The sequence below is a fragment of the Buceros rhinoceros genome, unplaced genomic scaffold, assembly GCF_000710305.1.
Source record: "Buceros rhinoceros silvestris isolate BGI_N320 unplaced genomic scaffold, ASM71030v1 scaffold7284, whole genome shotgun sequence".
Lineage (NCBI taxonomy): Eukaryota > Metazoa > Chordata > Aves > Bucerotiformes > Bucerotidae > Buceros > Buceros rhinoceros.
The window spans coordinates 84249-106624 of NW_010408750.1; the positions used below are offsets into that span (position 1 = coordinate 84249).

Sequence of the window (22376 nt, forward strand, 5' to 3'; positions counted from 1 at the left end):
CAGGAAGCTTTACTGAAAAACACTTCTGCCAGAAAAGCTTCAGCTCCTGGCATTCTGTATTACTTGTATTTCATTACCAAACTCCAATATCTGGGATTTATGCTTTATTAGTAAACACTAGTATAGTCTCATTCTGAAGTCTGGCTGTGGTCTGTTCCACAGGAGCCAGTGACACACCATGGAGCAGTCCATTAGAAGAAATAAATAATGACTGCAAGATGACTTTGTGAGATATTTTACTGGAGACAGAATTAAATTTAAATACATGAGGAGGGAGAGAGAGGGAGACAAAAGGCCCAAGGATGCTGTCAAGTTGTCTTTACAGGCTACTCCTTTAGATCAGTTAATATAAGGTGTGTGGGGCAAAACATCATTACAGAGTTTAATCCTCTTTTTGCAGACTCAAGATATTTACAAAATACATGCAAAAGCCTCCACGCTATGAAAATACCATGAAGAATGTTTGGTGATGTAAGTTCAGATCTAAAGCATTACAACAAAACCGATCAAGCCACAGAAAACTGACAACGGGCCACGTTACCGCTGTGGTTAAGTGCTGCCACATGGGAGGCTTTTCCCTCCGTGCAGCTCTGTGCAGGGTATCAGGGGGTACTGTGGTCTCAGCAAGCTGGTGGAAAGCCAGGGAAGGATCAAAGGCTGGAAGTCTTGCCTCTGCTGTCCCACTGCAGGGAGCTACAGGACAGCTTCAGTTAAGTAGAGAGGTGACAGCAGCAAGTCACATCACTCCCTTCTTGCAGCAGGAGAGAGTCGGGTGGAATACTATCACTCCCAGGCACCAGGGTCCTCCCTCTGTCTCCCTAGCCAGTTGCTACAACTTATCACCTAAGAAAAAAATATTTCAGTGCATTGTATTAACTTCACTGAGACAACCCAAGACTCAAATAGCTAGTTCTCCACAGGACAGGTTTTAAGGCTAATACTGCACCCTCCCAGCATCTGTGGAGTTCCCATCAAAGCAGTGAAGCACCTGAGATTTAGACAGCATTGCAAGTGGGGCCAGTGCCAGAAGGATCCAAGGGGCATGTTCAGGTTGCTTTATTGCAATGTGTTAACCAAAGAAGCTGGTCAGGTATTTGTGAAACACTGCTGTTTTTCAAAGGGAAAAGAAAATCACTAACTCCATATATTTCACCCTGTTTAAGAAAACAGAGTTGAATAAATATTGAACATTAAAAGAACCCCACCATCCTTGAATCCCAGCAACTGAAAATGATCCAGTCAAACATCTGTGATAACAGACTGAAGTGTGGGGCAGTTTCCAAGTGAGAACCTCTAGGTGAAGACTGAAGAGAAATAACAACCACAAAATCCACTTGGACATGCATGCCCAAACACCTGAAAATCCACCCTAATAGCACTCCCTAATGCTAATCAGGTGTAGTAAAGCTGTCTCAGAATACTAGACTGAAGCTGTCTCTTATTTTGGTAAAAACATGTACTGACCTCACCGTTATAATTACCAAAGAAATTTGAAAAAAATGCAACTTATTATCAGTAGTTTTTCTTCCAGTACTCTCCACCCAAACAGAGTGTGTCAGCAGCAGCGAGACCACTGGGTCACTGAGTTTGTGTAGGAGTTGCTTTATGAACTGCTTTATACATAACTGGCTTCTCCCAACATCTGGCATTTTTTTCCCCCGCAGGAACATCTCTAGAGATCAAAGCAAAACAAATTTCTCCTGGAATAAGTTGAGAGATTAAATGTACCATACATTTAAAATACGATCATTTGAAAGCACCTATTTTTCGAGAGCAGATTGGGTTTTTCTTGTTTCCGTGGTACTATCTAGTGTATCAAAGGGCAGGAATGGTGCTCTAAGGCCTGAAAGTCCTTTTCCTCACATAAACAACACAAAAATCACAATTGCAAAAAACACTGTAAGACCATGGGACCACAGTCACTGGTCACACAGCCACAGCTGAATGAAGGATTTGTTTCATTCACTTCAGCTGAAAAACCGGGTGATACACTTGCAAAGGAAACACCAAGACCCGTATGTGTCATTTACTGTACAGGATATTTAAAACTTCCCCATCTTCCTTCTGGAGAGGCCAGCACATTCACAGACTCGGACGAATCTCACTCATCCACTACTCTGTCACGTGGAGTTGACGAACTGTGCTTGACCAAACCAAATGATGACAGAAGAGAGGATGAAGACACGGACGCTTTTGGGTATCACTTCTAGGCACTCGCTAGTGGCACAGCCAAGATGTAGATGCCCTACAGGCATGGCTTCCTTGTTTCTTTTGCCTAAGAATCTACCACACCAACACATCTGCTCGCGAAGAGAATGGGGATGGAGGAAGCACAACATTCATTTCCTCCACACTGCGTGTAAAAATCCCACCAGCTGGATAGTCTAAAGCTGATAACCCAAAAATTTCTGTGCTCGGCACTGCCCAAGTTCAAAGGCCACCTCTGGTTGGCACTGTGACCTTCCTGCTATGAGAATAAACAGCCCACAAAAATGTGAACAGATTTTTTTCGTTGGAACAATGGCACGGCAATGGGCTGGTGAGTATGGAAAGTCTTCTATCCAAAACATCCTCTTCACTCTCCGCAATGCCGGTGGGACCACATAACTTCGCTGAAAAACAGGTATCACATGGTGACTTGGTAGTTGTCAGTGATGAGCCAAATCTTCCAAGATTTCTCACTTAAAACAGGAAAAGAAGCCTTGCCAAAATTCGCTTTTTCTGCAGTAAAACCAGACTGAAACCTGAAATGCTCTGAGATATGATTCGCTCGTATATGTCCATACACGGCAGTATGCTTCATGAATTCATGTCCTGAAAAAGAGAGGACAGCCTCAGTGCTGAAGCTTCTATTTTCAAAAATCTCTCTGTTTCCTTCCATTGCAGGTGCAATAATCCTGGCAGAGCTGTCTCCAGCCTCCACCCTTCTAAGGAATAAATGGGGGTGTGGGGGGTGAGGGTGTGTGTGTGTCTCTGGGTGGAAAATCCCATAAAACACTGAGTCAAGTTTCAGACAGTCCTGCAGAGCCATAAAACACTTCAGGACATCTCATATCACGCATTTGGAAACTTTCTCTCCTCCCCATCTTGCCTGCTTTGCTGGTTGTTGTTTACCGGATGTCTGCTTGACTTCACCTTACAGATAGTTACCTTTCACAGGCGTTCAGTGAAAATCACAGAATCATTTTGTTGGAAGAGATCTTTAAGATCATCCAGTCCAACCACACACCCCGCCCTGCCAGGGTCCCTAAACCGTGTCCCTCAGCACCACACCCACACGGCTTTTAAACACCTCCAGGGATGGGGACTCCACCAGCTGCCTGGGCAGCCTGTTCCAATGCTCCATAACCCTCTCTGTAAGGAAGTTCTTCCTGATATCTAACCTAGATCTCCCCTGGTGCAACTTAAGGCCATTCCCTCTCATCTTGTCTCGTTATATGGGAGAAGAGACCGACCCTCACCTCTCTACCACCTCCTGTCAGGCAGTTGTAGAGAGCGGTAACGTCTTCCCTCCACCTCCTTTAAAATGGCTGAGGAGGAAACATTGGTTTATCCTGAGATAAAAAAAAGTTGCTATTAACTCTCTCTATGAACAAAAGACTAAACAACTCATTCCCTACCTGCCCAGAAGCTAACTGTCTTACTAGGTCAATCATCCTCTGCTAAGATGTTAAAGTCTAAATCACTGAGATCTGGTTTTAATTCTCTGTACTCTGACTTCCTAAGCTGCTGGGCTGGGCACGTTTCAGAGACAGATGGTTCTTCAGGCTCTGTGTACTTACAAGAGTTCACAGACAGAAGTAAAAGAAAAAAATAAAGAAATCAAGTGCTGTCAGCTGAAACAGCCCTCTACACACACAGTACCTTTCCAATGCAAAACCCTCTGATAAATGTGCTCTTCAGAACCAAAGGCTAAAGAACAAAGTCCCAAAGGAGCTTTACTACAGCTCCATGCTTTGTTGACTGTCTCAGCAAGGACACACTTCTCTGGACAAAAGGAAAATTTTTTTTCCAAGGAGTGTTAACAGCTCTGGGCAGAAAAGCATCCATATGTCTTTGGTATAAAATTTTGGGCGCTAATAGCTAAACCAGACATTTTTACTTTTTCTTTTTTTAAACAAATAGGCTGACCCAATTTTTAACTGGATGAGGAGAAGCCCCATGGTTTGCTAATACAGTACAGAAGTCGTCCCATTAATTGTTTTGATGATATATTACTTTTTCATTAGACACAAGTTTTATGATGATGACATTTAAGGCATATAAGAAGTAGTATTTTCCAGGACTGAGTTTCTGGTCATGCCTCAGGTTCGCCTTTGAATTTCTTCAGAGAATCTTGCGGACCAAGCCAAACAGGGCTCTCATGCAGCTCTTCTCCATACCAGCTGGAGTCTCTTCTAAATCATTAATTCATGTCAGAGTTCAAAACAGTGCCCACAAATAAGAGCACATCTGCATTCCCTGCCTGGCTGCGTGCACGAGAATTCCCTGTCTTCTAAGAACACACAGAAATCAGAGTCAGAAAACTGACCTGGACATGTAAGACACCTCACAGCGCAAAAACTCCTGCACTGATTTTCAGGGAGACTATCCGTTGCAGAGAGAAATTATTCCTAATCTTCTCTTTCAGATGGTTATTTACCATTTGTTAAGCACTTCCCATCTGTTCAGTGCTGTGGAAAGCTTTACTCTGCTTCTCCACCGGTCTCTGGCACTGCCCTCTTTTGAGTTCAACACTATTTTTCTCATTTTTACAGACAATTTGACTCTTATCTACAGCATCTGGATTTTCTGGCTTCGTCTGCAAACTGTGCTTGGTAACAGAAAGCTTTGCAGTTGGACAGAGAACTGCATATGCTGAAACCATCATTGCAAGTCAACGTATTATTTGACGGTTCTGTGAGACAGGTTCCCCAATTCATCAACCACAGTGACTTGTCACACAATGGTCTTTCCTTCCAAAAAGGTACGTATCAACTCAACTTCTGCTGCGGTCAGTCACCATTTCCACCTTAAAGTTCCATTTTTTTTTGTACTTATAAAATACAGCAATAAAATATCATGCCAAGATTAAACTTGGCATAGAGGTTCTGTCCAGGAGTAACCTCAATTACTCTTTTTCAGCTAGCAAGTAAATTGCCTCAGTCACTTGTAAATAATTTGAAAATGAAAGCTACAGAGGTTCTGGTTCTCATCATTTTCTTGCAGTCACAGGTCTGCAGTTTCAGCACCCCTTAGCTAAAACAGTTTGCAAAGACTCCTGATGCTGCACATCCTGACAAGGCTTTCCGCCACAGATGGGATTACACACGCTGCTCCCTGCCTCGCCTTAGCTACAGAGAGAGAGGCTGAAGAAAAACATTGTGGCTGGATGACTGTGTGCTGTGCTGCCTGGAGCTCAGAATTGATTATAATAAACTTGGGTGTTTCCCATTTGCACCGCTGGAGATGCCGGCTGTGGCGTCAGGGACCTCACAGCCTTGACAAGAGTATCTCAGACACATCATGGAATCACTCGCAGTACACCCAGGGAACCATACAGAGGTATCTGTATTCCTCATTCTAGTCTTTCATGAACTGCTTATGGAGAACCAGACTGGCAGAAATCAGTCTGGCAAAGTGCTCTGGAACACTACATTTTAACGGAAGGACAGTGTGCAACAGTACTTGCTCAGTCATTTTTTGGAGAGTAAATGTTTTTCTTTGTACCATTGGAGATCCGTTGTCTGTAGCTGTTTAGAGGCCCTCGCTTACACTAGCATTCCACCGTGCTGTGTGTTAGTCAGCTCTTCACAACTTTCAGCTCTGAACCTGCATCTGAACCAAACATCCATCAAATTTCATCAGTGCATCCTAAGGGCAAAGACCTGATCTTCAATCCATATTTGAAGTGATTTCTTTTCCCATCTGCAGATTTCCAAGAACAAAGAGGAAAAATAATTTATTACTCTGAATATCTGCCCCATTCTGATTAATCAGGCCCATGACGCGTGTAAAGACTTCTTGGGAGCACTATTTGTTGCTGTCACCAAGTCTCAGCTACTGTCTTTTCCGGAGCATTTCAACCAGTACATATACCTCACAGTTCAGCTTTCCTGCTGCGACAATGTGTTAGCAGTTAATGTACAATAAGCAAACAATTGTTCCATTTCCAGGGAATAAAATCTCCAAGGACATAAAATAGAATAGAAACTATCCATCTCTCCCCATATTCTGACAGTTAAAAATAGAGCAAGCAGTTAATGCCCCAAACATACTACGTGGTTTAGGCCATAGTTAAACAGCCACTTCAATCTGGCATATGCTTTTACTGCTCCTGGAGTTCTGTTCTCTCCTTAGCCTTAACCATTCATTCTCCTCTTCTCCTTGGTGTTGGAGTTCAAGCAACCCTCTGATAAGGTGGGCCAAAGAGCTGTATCTATCAAAACCAAGGGTTTTTGCTTAGCTTAGCTTTCAGCTGGGTCAGGCCCCTTGATGTGACTCACTGTAGTATCACATAAATGCCAAAGAAGGAGAGGGTGAGATGAGGTGAGGATTGCATAAGCTGGTGTGACTGCCAAAAAAACGCTCTTGCAACCACAGCCCCAGTCCCAGGCTTATTCCTGGGTGCAGAAATGTGAGAGGGAGTCTGCTTTCTCCACTGGCTTGTTCTCTGTCGTTCCCCTTTGGCAGTGGCAGCCTTCCAAGGCCTCAGGGTCTGGAGCAGCTTCTCTGGGTAGAAAGATTGCTAAGAGGTGCTGGGAAAACCCCAACAACGCAGCACTAACGAACAGCGCTTGCAACAGGACAAAGAAATCTAACCGAAGGACGTTGCTCTGATCTGATGCAAGGCAAGTGAAGTTTCTCCTTTGGCAAGATGCTGTCATTGCTTCCCCAGCTCAAGGAAGAGGTTATAGGGCTGAGGCAATGGACCCTGAGAAGACAAGGAAGAGAGCAGAATTGAAAATCCTACCACATCATTACACTTTCACCTGCAAATCTCCTTTCCCTAAGCAGATCCTGTGCTCAACAGCCAGAGGTCACTGAAAGATGAGGATTTTCTTGCTGCCTGCAGTGAGCTTCACTTTGAGCAGGAAAAGAATGCCAAACACAGCTGGCTGACTTAAAATTTGCATTTCTTTTGAGCATTGCATTGCCCTTTGTTCTGCATGAAACCTAACTCTGGAAAGCCAAGAGCGACTTGGGGGCTGCCCAAATGGATTGATAAACACTCACTTCAAGGAAGGGCATTTGTCTACTTCTTTTAAAATGTCACTGGGCACCCATTATTTCTGTTCACTGCAGTATTTCATGTTATTCCTACCTCTGCTGCTACTCTTTAATGTGGCTCATGTTACAGGAAGGAAAGTGTTAACAGGTTGAACGGACCCTAGAACCACCTTGCTCCCAGAAGGGTTTCTCAAAGGAATCAGAGCAAGGCTCATAAAGCCCTGCTGTTTATAAGCAAACTGATGCTGGAGTGACAGTCCTTACAGAATACTGCTTCTCTTATTTAATGTTACCTTACAGGGTCAAGGAAATGCAAGTTTAATATAACAAATCTAGAGATTTCTATTTATCTATATGCTCCACAGACTGACAAAACTACTGGTATACTAACTAAACGTACATCACCACTTACATCTTCAAAACAAAACTACTCAAAAAGCAGCAGTATTATGATGTCACTTGCTTTACCCTAATTTTATTAAAAAGCCAGAAAAATGCAGCAGACCATTAAAAATCTGTTCTATGATGATCTTACGAGATGATGTACATAAAATTATACATCTATGCTTGATTCAGAAGCAGACTGATGAGAGCGTTTATGGCTTGGGAGATGTTCAGCTGGCCAAAAAAAAAAAAAAGAAAAAAATCACACTGCACAATAACTTTGTACAGGAAAGCTCATACAATGTGCCCCACGTAGATAGGAACAATTACACACTCTTCTTACTTGCTTGGAACACTCGTACCTACACACATTCTCCAGTCCCTAAAAAGCACCTTTCTACACTCGGCCTGCTTCTGCACCTCCAGGAGTGGGGCTCAACAGGCTACCCTGGCTCTGAACAGGCTGATGCTTTCCTCACACTGGGAAATGTTCAGCTGTCCATGGACGGCAGATTTACGGGCCTTCTGTGTCAATCTGTCAACTCCAAAAGACTCAGGCAGTGAAAAGACTTAGCCCGATAAATATCGTTATTTGAACTTCTCTTTCCTCTGGTTACAGACAAGTCGTAAAAGAAAAGCACAAGCTAAAACCAGAGAATTCTCAATACCGAGTTGGGTTCTCAGAAGTGCTTCGCATTTATCTATTCCTGCTCTAGTTGGAGCAAGTTAAGCCCCAAGAGTGAGCACTTTTGGAAGTCGAAATATGACTTCACTGAGGCTCTGGAGTAATCACTTCTTGGATGGTACATACGTTAAAACGCATTACATGCTACAATAAAAACAGAGGTTGCGCTCTTTTGTGAGTCCCGTGGTATGAAACTCAGCTGTTCTGCTCTGCACAGGTTCCCCTCACTGTTCACTTGGTTTCCATCCATCTGGATTTTCACCACAGAATTTTGCTTTGAGTTTCCAATTTGAATACACAAAAGCTCTGCCAAAACCACATCACATTCAAGCCACAGGAAATCGTGAATTTGGCACTGTTTTAACATGGAAGCTGTAAACAGTGTGCAGGTTCTCTCAAAACTGGATCACCGTCCTTTGAATTATGAAACACACCAAAACCTCCAGCAAACCAGGTCAGAATTCTGAATTACTAAAGCGGGGAGAAATGATGTGACTTTTGCATGGATCAGGTTTTGTTACAAATACTTTCCCTCAGCTTTTTTCCTCTTGCTATAAACATACTCTGTAGAAGAATAAAAAGAGAAGTTGGGTTTCCTCCTTTCCAAGGTTGAGTTAAACAGGATTTAGCTAATTCTCATAGCTCGAACATACACCTATCGTATTAAAGACAAGAGTAGTTTCCTACTGGCAGTCTTGAGCATGAATAAAAGACAGAGTTACACTGGATATAGGAATATTGTTTAGTTTTATGTGCAGAATAACAGGTAATCAACAGCTAACTTAACACCTCTGGTACAGGAGCAAGGCTTCCATTTAAAATCCACTAGATTTTCAGATGCCAAACACTGGATTTTTTCCCCCAGGATTCCCGTTAGCAAACCGCAAGGAATTTTTATGAAAATGGAAAAGTCTAAAGGATGGGTTTTGCTTTCAAAATAAACACTGCCTTAAAGAAACACATATTTGTAAAGAAGTCACAAGTTCATTGAGGATGAAAGGAAAACAATCTAGATTTCCAGACCAAGTCTGAAAACAATCCAGATTCCAAACCTACCCAAGCCAGAAGTTTGAATGCAGAGCTACGTGAAAGTGGTTTGACTGAAGTCAAACAAATAGGAAGCAAAATCCAGTCATGCAAAAGAAGATTTATATTACTTCACTGTCTGCAAGTTTAATCTTGCTGAATTTCATTTTTACCAGATTTTTAAACCAGGCCTTCTGAACGCAGAAAAATTCTGCAGGGATCCATAACACAGAGAACCATCCAGCAGACATATCTGACCTGTCATAGAATTTTCGGATGTACATAGTTGCTCTCGCAGCTTTTCCACGTCATCTGGATGAACCTGTTCGTACAAAGTGCTGCCAAACCATTCAGACTGTGGCTGGTTCAGCACAGGAGTCACAGAATCCGATACGTAGATCACTCTTCCCGTCTCAGCTGCAACTACAAACAGGAACCCATCGGCAGCCTCCAGGATAAGATGTTTCAGTTCCTTCCAAAGAAAGGATTTTATTAGAACACCAGCAAGAAAAGGCAATTAAATAATACATCTGTCACTGCCAAAGAATACTGGATTTTAAGATCTGAGTAGCTGATCACAACCTAAGCAGAAATTTTCACTGTAGTATTGATAAAACATCACAACCAAACTTGCAGCAAGCCATAAATTGCTGGTCTTAATAACAAAAAACCACTTTGTTTTCCTTTATTGTCCTTCATATGGTGACCTCAATGAACTTTAGGAAAATTAAATAACTAAAACTCACTGAATACTGTGTGATAGGCATCTAACCTTAAAAAAAATAAAAAGTTATTTCAGAGTACAAACAGAGGAAATGAACAGCTATAACTCAGATGGCAATGTCCTGAATAATTCAATTGGAAAGAAACCAATGAGTCTTTCTGGTTTGTTTTCGTTTGGGGTTTTGTTGTTGCTGTTTTGTTTTTTCCCCTCAGGATGAGTTCTGTTTGTAAATTAAACAGTCACTGGATAAAAGGCAGAGAGCGTAATGGGAACAAGGACAGGGATCTCCAGTCTCCCCTCCCATTAGGGGGGGCAAGCCACTGCACAAGAAGGTTGTATCACTTCTTGCTTTCTTCTACCAGACTGAATACGAAGCCTCAGAGATCCAAAGGGTCTGGAACAGCCCTGTCTTTGGCCTTTGCTTTACACAGTCCCCTGCTCACCATCCTGGGTACTCCTGTCCGGAGATGCCCACACATCTGCTTGTGATGCAGCACCCAGAGCCCCAGACCCACCTGGAGACAAGAAGAGGGACCACAGCCCTTTAAAGTGAGGTATTTCTGTCCCTCCCTTTCAGAGACTGGGTTTAGACATCCCATCCTTGAACTGCATGTGCCAACAGCTGTTTGTACGTATCACACAGATATGCTACCTCTGCTTACGGAGCCTGACAACCTCTTGCAGGAAAGGATGGGAACTACCAAGCTTGTTTTGCAGGAACTGGAACGGTCAGCCTTTGCTTGGTGGCTCCAGTGACCACCAGAGCTTGTTAAGAAACTGCACCTGCAGCTCAGAGAGCTTTGGACAATCTGAGTGCCATTCCAGGCTCAACAGCGCAGCACGGCTAGCATGCAAGTGGCAGATATTAGCTGAGAAAGTGAAGCTCAAAATCTGATAAATTCTAAAGAAAGGGATAACTCATCTCAAGAAACACTTAACAGACTGTCAAGTTCTGCTGCTTTACTGTAGTGAAAGCACATAAATTCTGAACCACTGAGTAAATAAAAAGCCTCAATGCATAGCTGGGTGCACTATACTGAGGATAATGAGACCTGTCTTGCATACATTATTCACAAAGATGAAGATAAACTGTCATTCTGCGAGGTTCAAAAAACCCCAGAAGTCACGATGAGAAGTGACTAGGGTGCTCCACCAACAACCAGCTGAATGGCACAGTCCCTCCAACAGCCTTCAGGAAAGCCAGAGATGTGACCGCTGAGAGGTCAGCAGCAGCTGCTGTTTCTCTAATAGAAAGAAGCATTGCCTCTAGCCACAACTTACATGTGTAAGTGCTTAAATCCCGCAGACCACAAAAATGCACGCTACACCCACAGGACTTCAAAAACAATGAAGGTGGTAGGAATTTTCAGTGCACTCAGTTACACACAGTTTTCCTTCAAGCACTGGGTGCATCTTCCTTCTTCCACCAAAAATGTAACCAAAGTATCTCAGCCAGTACAGATGGGATTCATCTCTGCCCAGTTCAGCTGCTGGGAACTTAGGCATCGAGACTAAACAATGTTTTTAACGTTCCTCTAAATCCCAGAGGCAGAGGCAGGTCTTTCCAGATTAATTTTTACCTATTTTAGAGAATCTTTGCTAGGATGGGAAGAACCCAGTTCTGGAGGTGAGAATTCCTTTGCAGTGACGAGAGGCAGCAAGTGACTTGCTTTTCAGATGGACAGACCTCAATGATAAGAACACCCATTTTGCTGCTTCAGAGAGAAAGATTTGTCATATAGTTAAGATCAAGTCCAAACAGTCACAAAAACCAGTCTGTATTCACACCTCGGCTATGTAGCTTGTACCAGTTACCACACAACAGCAAAGGATCAGCGTGAGACTCTACTCCTCCCAGCATTTCCTCACACTTTTAGACCACAAACCAGATAAAATAAACATTTGCAAAACATCTACCTGTTCTGTAAGAAACGAAGGCTTGTAAGCGCCATCAGTAGATTTGTTTCCAGTGCCCCTCATTGATTTCATGTGTGAAACAGCCATGCGAAGAATTGTCAACTTGTCCGGCTTACGAGCCAAGGCGCTACAAGTGGGTACCATATCAGACAGTTCGGTGATGTACTGTGTCATCTTATTTCTCCTGCGTCTCTCAATTTCACTATGATTCTCCCTGAATATTTAAAGAAACACCAAACCAACAGAAAAACAGATGTGAGCAGCGTAAGAGTTTCAGCTGAAGGTAACAAATTGTAATAGTTCACGCTTGTTTTGCTGTTTTCACCCCAGGAGAGCAAAGTGTTTTACAAAGCTAAGTACTATTATCCCTCAGTTTATAGACTGAAAATCCAGGCCACGGAAGGATAGTTGCCCATAGCTGTGAAAAGAACCCATATTTCTAGCTATTGGCTTGTGACCTTAATCTCTTAACCAGTTTAATCTCCTTTGGTTTAAGAACAAAAAATGAAGTAGAAATATGTGAGGAACTGATAACTGTCAACTCCAGCCCAACTCCCAATTTGCTGTGACGCACCTCACAGCTTCCAGTCCTTGCTCAAGGTGTTGGATCTGCTTCTAATAGCGACCTTTTAGAGGAAACCTCTCACTAATAGCTGGATCAGGTCAGCAATTAAGTGTCAACACTGACTTACAAAACAAAAAAAGCTCAATTATAACACAGATCTCCAGTTCTGTAATGCTGTGTGGAACATCCCTCCCCCCTGTAGGGAGACACTACATGTCTACAGGATCAGACTGTAGGATTGGGACCATACATAGTACAAGAATACATTAAAAAAAAAAAAACAGTAAATAAATAAAATGAGTACAAAAGACAGCAAGTAAACATCTGGCCTGTCAGACATAGATCAGAATTTACGTTCGAGAACAATCCAGCACAGCAGGGAATGATGTTACTTGATGCTGACCCGCTTCAAGGCTGACTCCCATGTTCTCATCCTCATACAGCAAACATATGACTGAGGTGGTGAGTCAAACTGAGGATTCTCAGAAATGGACAGTCACCAAAATCTTTCAGAATTGAAGATCTGGGAGTTTGGTTTTCTCGCACTGTAAATCACCATTGCTTGATCACTAATAAGGAATTACACCGATACATACATCTGAAATGGTCCAAACAGACCTAGAATACTTCAGTGCCTAGCACTTATTTGTCCCATACTGTACCTGTCAGGTGGCAGCTAAATACAAGTACACGACAGGTACGTGATGCTTCAGATGTCAAAGCAGCATCTTCCACTGATTTCAATGAGCTGTACATGGCATTTTCTTGTGGGACCGCTGGCTGATCCAACAAGATGTGAAAAGTGATCACTTGGAGAGTCCACCAGCATTGACCAGTATGATAACACAACATTAAAAGAAACTGCAACATTCTTAGGAGCTGACTGCTGTGAAGATTGATCATGACAGTAGAAGCTGGACTTGGCTACTTTTTTGCTACTTTTAATAATGAAGCCTTTTCTTAAAATGCAGGAAAGAATCCAAGGTGTAGTATCCTGTTTCCTGAAATAGAGCAATGCACCAGCTTGCCCTGCTTTACAGTCTGTATCGTGCCCTGGCACACATGGGTGTTACCTGCACGAGGCACTGTCTCCAGAAATACCGCGTGTTAGGGCTACAGCAGAGCTGTTATTCCCACTGATGCCTTTGCTTCCTATCTGATAGTCTGGAAATCCAGCTACGGGTCCCTGCAATGAGAGCCCATGGTCCTTCCGTAAATTACAGCCAGCCCCTCGGTTAAGGTCACTCTCTATTATCTATTATGTCGTAACAGTGAACCTTTTAATTTCAAATGGCTGATAAGCAGCCTTTGTGTGCATCTGCACAGACGCAGGAGAACAGTGCCTGTGAGAGTGTGTATACATATACACGAGCAGAACAGCTTGGGTGACAGTGCACATGTATGTAAGAGCACATGTGTGTACATGTCAGCTTATAGGTGCAGATAAATATGGACAAGGGGAAGAAAAGTTTTTACACGATGAAAGCTTGCTCTAAATTCAGCATTTTCACAGAAACGGTGATCAAGAAAAAAGAGAGAGACAAAGAACACACATATTTAACATATATTTTACATTTATAAATACATATTACATTGTTTGTCACTAAAGTGTTTTAATACTTCTGAAAATTGAAAGCAACTACTATAAAAGAGTAAATAAAGAGACTGTAAAACTTTGAGAAGAAAGAGAAGATCCAACAGTCCATTTCATTTTTGCTCATAAAAGCTAAAAAGTAACAGTTTGTTAATCAACTGGCTGTGAAAACATTCAAGGAAACAAAACCCTCAAACTTTCCTGAAACTAGTTCAAATTTAAACCCTTAAAAGACAAAGAGGAGCTGTGCTCCTCTTCCAAAAGTGTCTGCCCTAGGAACGCTGGCATTCAAGAACATGTATACAGAATGATGTCCTAATTCTGTCACTTCTAACTTTGGTTTTATATGGAAATTCTGGAAGGACATTAAATTCTGGGAGACTGAAGGAGCTGACCCAAACCCACTTAAGGTCCGGGGTAAGTATTTCTGATTTCAATTATTTTTGGATCAGCCAAGCCTCCTGACTTTTGACCATCATATAAAATAAAAATGGGGGCAATCCATATTTTGACATTCCTTTTTCCTACCTGCCCATCCTTCCTGTGTCAGCAGTACTTTGATCATTGTCCCACCTAGAAACAAAACAACCAGCTCTCTGAGCTAGAGCTTAGAGAGACCTTCTGGCCACGAACATCCCCCTTTTCTCTCAGCAGAAGAGCTCTACAGAACACGCCTACCTTGCAAACTTTTCCTTATCACCAGAGATTTGATCACCATCATACCTAGAAACAGAAGATAATAAGTAAATCCACAAGGGTTATGCACTGCAAGATAGTCAACAGAGACAGAGCAGAAAGCAAAGAGGTTCACAACTGCAAACTATTACAAATAACAGCAAGAGAAATGAGGGCACGAGAACAATAAAGCAAAGAAAACGTAGAGTCTGATGAAACTTCCAAGCCATGCCGATTCAAAAGCTTCGTTTGTATATTAAAAAGACTTGGAGACATATTTCAGTGGATTTATGCAAACACTTCGACATACACTCATTGCTTGGGAAACTTAACAACCAGCACCACTACGGAAAACACCACCGAGCTTTTGTTGACAGCAGCCCATGAAATAGTCATTGCTGTGCTGGGAGTGAAAGAGCTGTATCTTTTCCAGTTTGCAACCACAGCTCACTCCATTCAGCAGAGGGCACTGATGGTCTACAGATAACACGGGAGGGCAGACACACCGCCTAAGTGCAATGCATTACATAAGGAAGCCTTCAGATCAAAGTTCTAGTAGGCACGGACACTGCATTGGGAGGACTGGCAAAAGTCAGGCAGGCAGATCAAACTGCTGGGGAAATAGGAGTGAAATTAAAACTGGCTTAAATCCCTAGAAGGAAACAGGTAGCTCATTTCTACCAACATCAACAGAAGTTAACGCCCAAAAAGCTATGAGGTGTACTGGCAGCAACTTTATCGAGGAAATTCAGATGAAAGGGACTTTCGCCCCGTGGGATTAAAGCGTCGCTGTTTCTGCAGTGCTGTCCCAGAGACAGGCAGCACTGCAACATTTCACTACAAAGTGGCATACTGCTCCTCCTTTCCCTTTCCTAGAAACACACTAATAATTTGAAATTTTGCTAGCGTAGTTACAAAAATACGCATTTGTTTGAAAAAGATCTCACTTTTGGAGAAACCAAATTCAAATTGCTTGTTCCAAAACAGAACATGTAGGTTTTCAAAAATACAAAAATAAGGCTAATGGCTTTTCTAGAAGTGAAGAGTATTACTGCTCAAGAACAGTCAAGTGGGATTTTGTATTAGAACTATGCCTTTCCAAAATGCTGGAATATATTACAACAGACAGCCTATGAAGGTCAAATGTATTATTAGCCAACAAAGGAATACAGCAAAATTAAGCATCTTCTCTATTCTAAAAAAAGTAATAATGAACTTTTCCTTTTTTTCTTCTCAAACATATTAAGACTAGTTTTAAGTACCCCAACTGTGCAGGTTGCTCTATGAGGTTTCATATTTTGCCTCCCCATTAAGACTCATTCAAACACTGAAGACAAAGCTGAAGCAAGACTTGGGCTGCATTTCTTTCTGCATTGTAAACACCTCAAAACATTCAAGCGAAAACACCACTTTAGTCCACTTGACTCTGCCCAGAGAACAGACTGAGCCCAAAAAATTTTAAACAACAAGACAGATTTGATGAGAAATGGCCACATGCCATTATATGAGAAGTACATGCAAATGTTTCCATGTGACTACGCGGTGCCATGCAGAGATACCTGAGCTGGCTCGGAAGTCCCTGAGGAGCAAGGTGCGTTAACTCACGTGGAGGACTGTACTAATGCCACTACCTTCTGTGCTCCCACTACCTTGGAGCTTGTCTACTCCTCCTTGTCTGGTTGGCTGAGCTAAAGATGTTACTGCCTCCAGGCGGTGTTTTCTCCCTTCCCGTCTCTCTCCCAGCTGACCTCTCTGAGCGCATGGTGCTTCGGGCGCTTCAGTCAAAGCCAGCTGTGTTGCACATTTAAGCAGCAGTGCTTTGCTAACCACATTATTTTGACTGAGACAAGCTAGGAATCAGTCACATGAGCTCCTGAAAGGAGGGCATAACTGGAAGAGGATGTCTGAACACGGCCCTGGGCATCTCTGCACTGTTCTTCTGTACTCTAAAAGAACAATCTGGGTTTTTACAGCATTTAACTATCAGATTTTGATTCCACATCTAAAATGGACTGAGTCTAAGCACAGCACACCTCTCCAATACAAATAATGGAACTATTGGCTTTTCCCACTACTAAACTTTGAGAAGCTGAAGGCAGGATGGAGAGAGAGCAACACATGCACCAGCGTGTCTAGAAACCCTGACGCTTAGTGTAGGTGCGTATCAGATCATGTTCATCACAAATCTTGTTCCCTAAATGTGTATCTTCTAGCAAACATTAGAACAAGCCCTCAGATCACCAGTTCTACCAACCACAGCCTGGAATATCCTTCCTGTAAATGCCATCAGCTAAACAGGGGTACTGCTGGGCTTGTCCAGTAGGTTATGATACGGTGTTATGACATCTCTTCAGCATACTGTCATTCAGACTGACCAGGAAGATCTTGTCACAACCCTGTGGTGACAGCTGTTTGATAATGGCTGCTGCTATAGACTCAGTTACAATTTGGATAATCTGCAGTTATCTGTAGGCCTCAAAGTATCTACCCCTTGCTGCAGCTGCTCGATTTCTAATGAAAAAAATGCAAAGTGTGACCACTAAAAAAAAAAAAAAAAAAAAAAAAAAAAAAAAAAAAAAAAAAAAAAAGGAAAAGCGAAAAAATGGCAACGATGCTTTAATTTTGTTTTTATTTCTAGCCTAGAATATTCCATGCTAGTTAACATTTATTTTGGCAATTTTTACTATTCAGTTACACTTAATGGTACAGAATGAACTTTAATCTTAAATTTAATCTTAAAAACACAATCCACACACCTAGGATCTGTCACATTGTCTTAACAAGCAGTTAACATCTGAAATAAATTCAAAATAGAGTTCATTTTCAGTGGCAGAAAGACAAATTCAGCCATGTCTAGCCAAAGTTCATCTACAGCAGTTGAAATAATAGGCCAAAAATCACAAATCATATTTGACATAGCAGCAGAGCAAAATTATGACACAGATATTACCAGCTTTGTAAGCCAATAACTACATTAGACAGATTTCTGCCAGAATGTCCAATTTGCAGAGGAAGCTGATGAAAACAGTGACTAGAATTTAGGTCAAGCTGTTGGCATGTTCTTTAGACATATTCATACTGACTTGAAAACATCAGTAGTGAGACAGCTGCCTTTCTCCACTGAAAGAAGTCAGGGATTTGGCCAACTCATTGTAAATGCTCACCTTGAAAATTTGCTGGGTCCCTCCCCATCTTCATCATCGAAGTCCATTCTGTAAAAACAAGATTTCCAAATCAGTAATCACGACACTGGCAATGATGACATGAACATTTAAGCCAGTGGTTCTCAACCTTGCTTGATTTATATTTTGACTGGAGGTGTTAATAACTGTAGATTTCAGGCTTGCTCACATTCTTCAGACCCCCTACAAGTAGCTCATCAGCTGCCAGGAATACAAAGAACACAAGTTTTTTTAAAAAATAAAGTTATAAATCACTGTTCTTCTTTACAGAAATCTTCACTGTTAAAATTAACAAATAAAGAAATATTAAACAAGTGCCATTCTTGTGAGATGGTCAGAAGTAATATCTCTTAGGCCTGACAGAAGTGTACAGAAATCAGTGGGAACTATATGTTACAGGACTGAAACGAAGGCTGAAGAAACTGAAGTTCTAAAGCTGTACACATAATAAACACCAGGCAACTATTTTTGCCCCAATCTAAAGAAAGCGTGTTGGGGTAGAGCAGAATAAACCCCCAGCCTCGCTGCTAAGAGGATTATCTACGTCACCACTACTGGTTGCAGCTGTGGTACATTCTTTAGACTTGCCCTGTATTACCAATCACGTCACACAAACTGCCAGCCAGTCTGCAGATAGCAACTACTTTCTGGCATTCCTGTGGTCATTTCTAAGATGACCTACGGCCCTAACGTGCATCTAACTTACCTGGTTTATGTTCCAGACCTCCTTCTTCGGTCACCGGAAGAGATGAGCTCTTCCTTGGGCCAAATCCCAGCCCTCCAGTTAGGCTCCTCCAAGGAGCCACAAAAAGCAGGCACCTCTTTCTTCACTGCTTACACACAGAGACTAGGAAGCTTAACTTCCTAAATTAGCCACCTAAATTAGTTTCCTATATGTCAATACTTGTAAAAATGCAACAGCAAAAGTATCTCTGTCCCATTTTTGTAATAAACACATTTCCTAATTTCACATTTCACTGTGCAAAGTGAAAAAAACCCTTTCAAAACCTGAAGAAAAAAAAATCTCGGGTATAAAGTGATTGATTCTAATGTCCTGCCTGAACCATTGTGTCTACTTTACAGCAAGGCAGAGGGAAAGATAGGGTATCAGTTGTAATCTTTAGCAGCACACAAAAATAACACTCCAAACTCCTCATACCCTGACAGGTAAGATCTTCTGTTTAGATAGAACATATTGCAGATTAGCAGAAGAGTAGAAGCAGCCTCCACAAAGACAAATGACATCATTTCAAGAAGTTTCAGAAAGAGTATCCTTTATCTTAATTTAAAATTCCCATTAAAAAGGAGACTTTAAAAAAAGAGCTGCACTATGCTCTTTTGTTTTGAAGAGACAGCATAAATCTTGTTCTCTTCTTTCATACCGTTCTTGTCAATCGTGAAAAGGCTTGATGCATGAGGTACTTATTAAAACATATTTTCCTCAAAAGATGTGTGGGTACCATAAATACCATGACAAAAATATTTCTTAAAATTATTTATTTTTCATTAGAAATATTTTCATACTGAAAAACCCACAAAACAACCACCAATAAGGTGGCCCTGAACAGGTCAAAAAATTGAGATGGGAGAGGATTTGAAGAAAACTGCAACAAAATTATTATGTAAAATCCCAAGAAATGTCAAAAGATGACTTGCCATGATTATACAGCGTAGGAAGGGGGCAGGCAGGAATGATCAGGAGCAGATGCGGCTGAGAAGCAGATAGGGACCTGTACTACAGCTTTTTGTTCTGTACAACACAGGGAACTACAAGCAGGGAGGGAGGCTGGTTGTCTCTCCCTCCCTGTATCTCCCCAGATCTTATAGTTCTGGGTCAGAGAAAAGACAAGACTATACGCTGAACTGAAACAAAACCAATGCAACTGTAAACCAACAAACCAAACAAAACCCCCCCAACCCACCCTCCCCAGGTACAGATACCTAGGAAGGTGGAAGAGACCCATATCCTCTAATACTGCAAAGCCTAGAGAAAAAACACATTAAATAAAAAACTGACGTTACATTAATCTAAGGTAGCTGTTGACTACTGCAGTGTGTTATCTTTTGCTGTCACTTTTTTCTATAAAATACTTGATATAATTTATAGAAAGGAAAAATGTTTTTCTGAGCTGTCAGTGAAGCTGAATGCCTACACCACAGAAACACCTTCTGGATAGCCAATGAGTTCAAACTGATCTACATTCAAGTCCATACAGCAATTATTCTGCCAGCTTGCCTCAGCAATTATGAGAAAAGAAACAATTTTCAGAGATAACCAAAGCTGGGAAAGATGACTGCGTTCACTAGCGACACATTCCTTTATGTTTGACACAAAGCATTCATTTCTAAAATGCCCAAGGATTTAGGTGTACAAAGATGTATCACCAGGACAGTAATGAAAGGACCAAGTGTTAGCTGCAACTTTGTTCAAAGAGAAGCTAGGAGGAATTAGACACAGCAGGCATTCTTTCCCTCAAGGTCTGAATACATACACAGCGGAACACAAAAAAATGCACTCTTGGCTCGGGCTGGAGAAGGGCTCTTAGTTCAGAGCCATGGCGCATGGATAAAATACCACCGTCTGGGTATTTCAGCAAATCTCTACTAACTCACTGAATCTGCATGTTAAATACATTTAAAATAATTTGATTTTGTGTTCCTCCCACCCTCCCCCCACTCCGCTTTCTCACAAATAGATGATGATACTTAAAATGCAACGGTTAAAGCAGAGCTTTCAATCAGCATCAAGTCAGTATGTAATACAATCAGAAGATTTCAGTCAGCAGCATCAGCCCTTGGCAACAGTAATTTGCAAACTGGTATTCACAGCTGACATGGTTTATGATCAAAAAAGAGATCAACTGTCCTGCAACTCAAAGTACAAAAGCTTATACATGTTATGAAGCAATGAAAAGATGTTAATGCTTTGTATCCTCTTCTGAGCGCACATCTGAAAAGGCTTTTTCAATGAACAGTTTCAAAATAAAAAATGTGATGACTGTCAAAGACAGATTTCAGGAATTTCTCAGGCCCATTTCATACAGCTAACTCAGCCTATGAAGCACACTCGGTGGGGGTAAATCTCCAAATTATCCTGTCCAAAGAAAAGCCCCCGAGAACAACCATCCTGAGTGCTCCTGTCACCCCAGCTTAGCTGCGTGTCCAAGGCAAGGTCCACCTTCTCCCTTGTTGATTCAGTCCAGGATTGAGACTCCAGCACTGTTACTTGAGTGGACTCTTAAATTGGCAACGTACCTTGGTGAAGAATCCCTAGAGCGGCTCTCACAAGGAATAATGTCTTCTCCTTAGGTATCCGTCAGAGCAGATTTTATCCACACCATCAATCCTGTCAAGCCCCTCCACAGTCATGTTTAGGGCTAAATGTAAGACTAACCAATCTCTTTTGCCAGCACTCTCAGATCAGGTATCTCTGAGAAAGCATCACCTAAAGATTGTTACTCGTAATCGACCTTTGATTAAATCAGCATTTTTTTGTTAATAGTAGAGAACAGTTTTCTGCCCTTCTGCAACTCTTGCTACACTTTTCTTGTAACACAGAGGACTTGTATTAGTTTGCCACAGAGCAACCTGATGTGGAAAAACTATTCCTACTCCACACCAACCTCTGAAGCTGGACAAGCCCATTTTTCTTCTTTAGCAGAGCCCTCAAGCTAGTACAACGGCTGAACTCGATTCAGGCCCTTTCTCCCAGAAGCAGACTAAGATGCATTTCCAGCGAGACCTAGAATATTGTAGACCACAACCTCTGAAGAGTGACTGCTTGTGCTATTTCTGTACCTGGGAGTAGAAAGAAAATGTTTTTAACAGGAGGCCTCTATTTGAGAGATTCCAAGTCTAAACTTCAGATGAAGTTGGGTAAGTCTGCATGTGCATGGAAGAAAAACATCTTGGTACTCTTTATTCACATGGTAAACCCCTTTGAGATTAAACAGATGTAGAAAATACGCAGTCGTTACATGAACAACAGCCACGGGATCCGAACTCTGTTTCTGGATGCTTTGCCAAACCTGGAAGTCTTTTGAAGCATGTGGAATAACAAACAATACACTTATCAGCAAGTTTGACGGTGCAGGAAGAGCAGATACATTGCAGAGAAGAACAAACCATCAGCGACTAACGTTTTAAAGTAGTTTACATACATAAACATTACAGAATAAACACACATATAGGAACATTTTCAGTTATTCAATACCAGTTATTTCTAGTTTCAGACCAAAAAAAAAAAAAAACCCAAACAAAAGAAATGGCTTACCCAGAGCGGCGCTTTCCTCCTCTGGAAGGCATGGATCCTGCCATTCTCACTTGTCCACTTGCCATTGGTGCCACTGGCAAGGCCACCGAGCCAGGAATATCTGATGCCATTTCTGTAGGGCAGAGGTAGGGCAAGGGAATCC

At 41.9% G+C, this 22376-nt stretch overlaps 1 protein-coding gene across 1 annotated transcript in view; it reads right to left on the reverse strand.

The window, feature by feature from the left end:
* The window catches only part of ARNT2 (aryl-hydrocarbon receptor nuclear translocator 2), a 72893-nt gene extending 50546 nt beyond the window's left edge, over positions 1–22347 (reverse strand). Inside the window, exons 1-4 of the mRNA XM_010134963.1 lie at positions 22235–22347; positions 17944–17991; positions 11946–12159; positions 9563–9776 (exon numbers count right to left, since the gene is read on the reverse strand). Coding sequence (XP_010133265.1) covers positions 9563–9776; positions 11946–12159; positions 17944–17991; positions 22235–22344 — 586 coding nt within the window. The 5' untranslated portion in view covers positions 22345–22347. The remainder of the gene's footprint in view (positions 1–9562; positions 9777–11945; positions 12160–17943; positions 17992–22234) is intronic.
* Between the last annotated feature and the right edge of the window lie 29 nt (positions 22348–22376).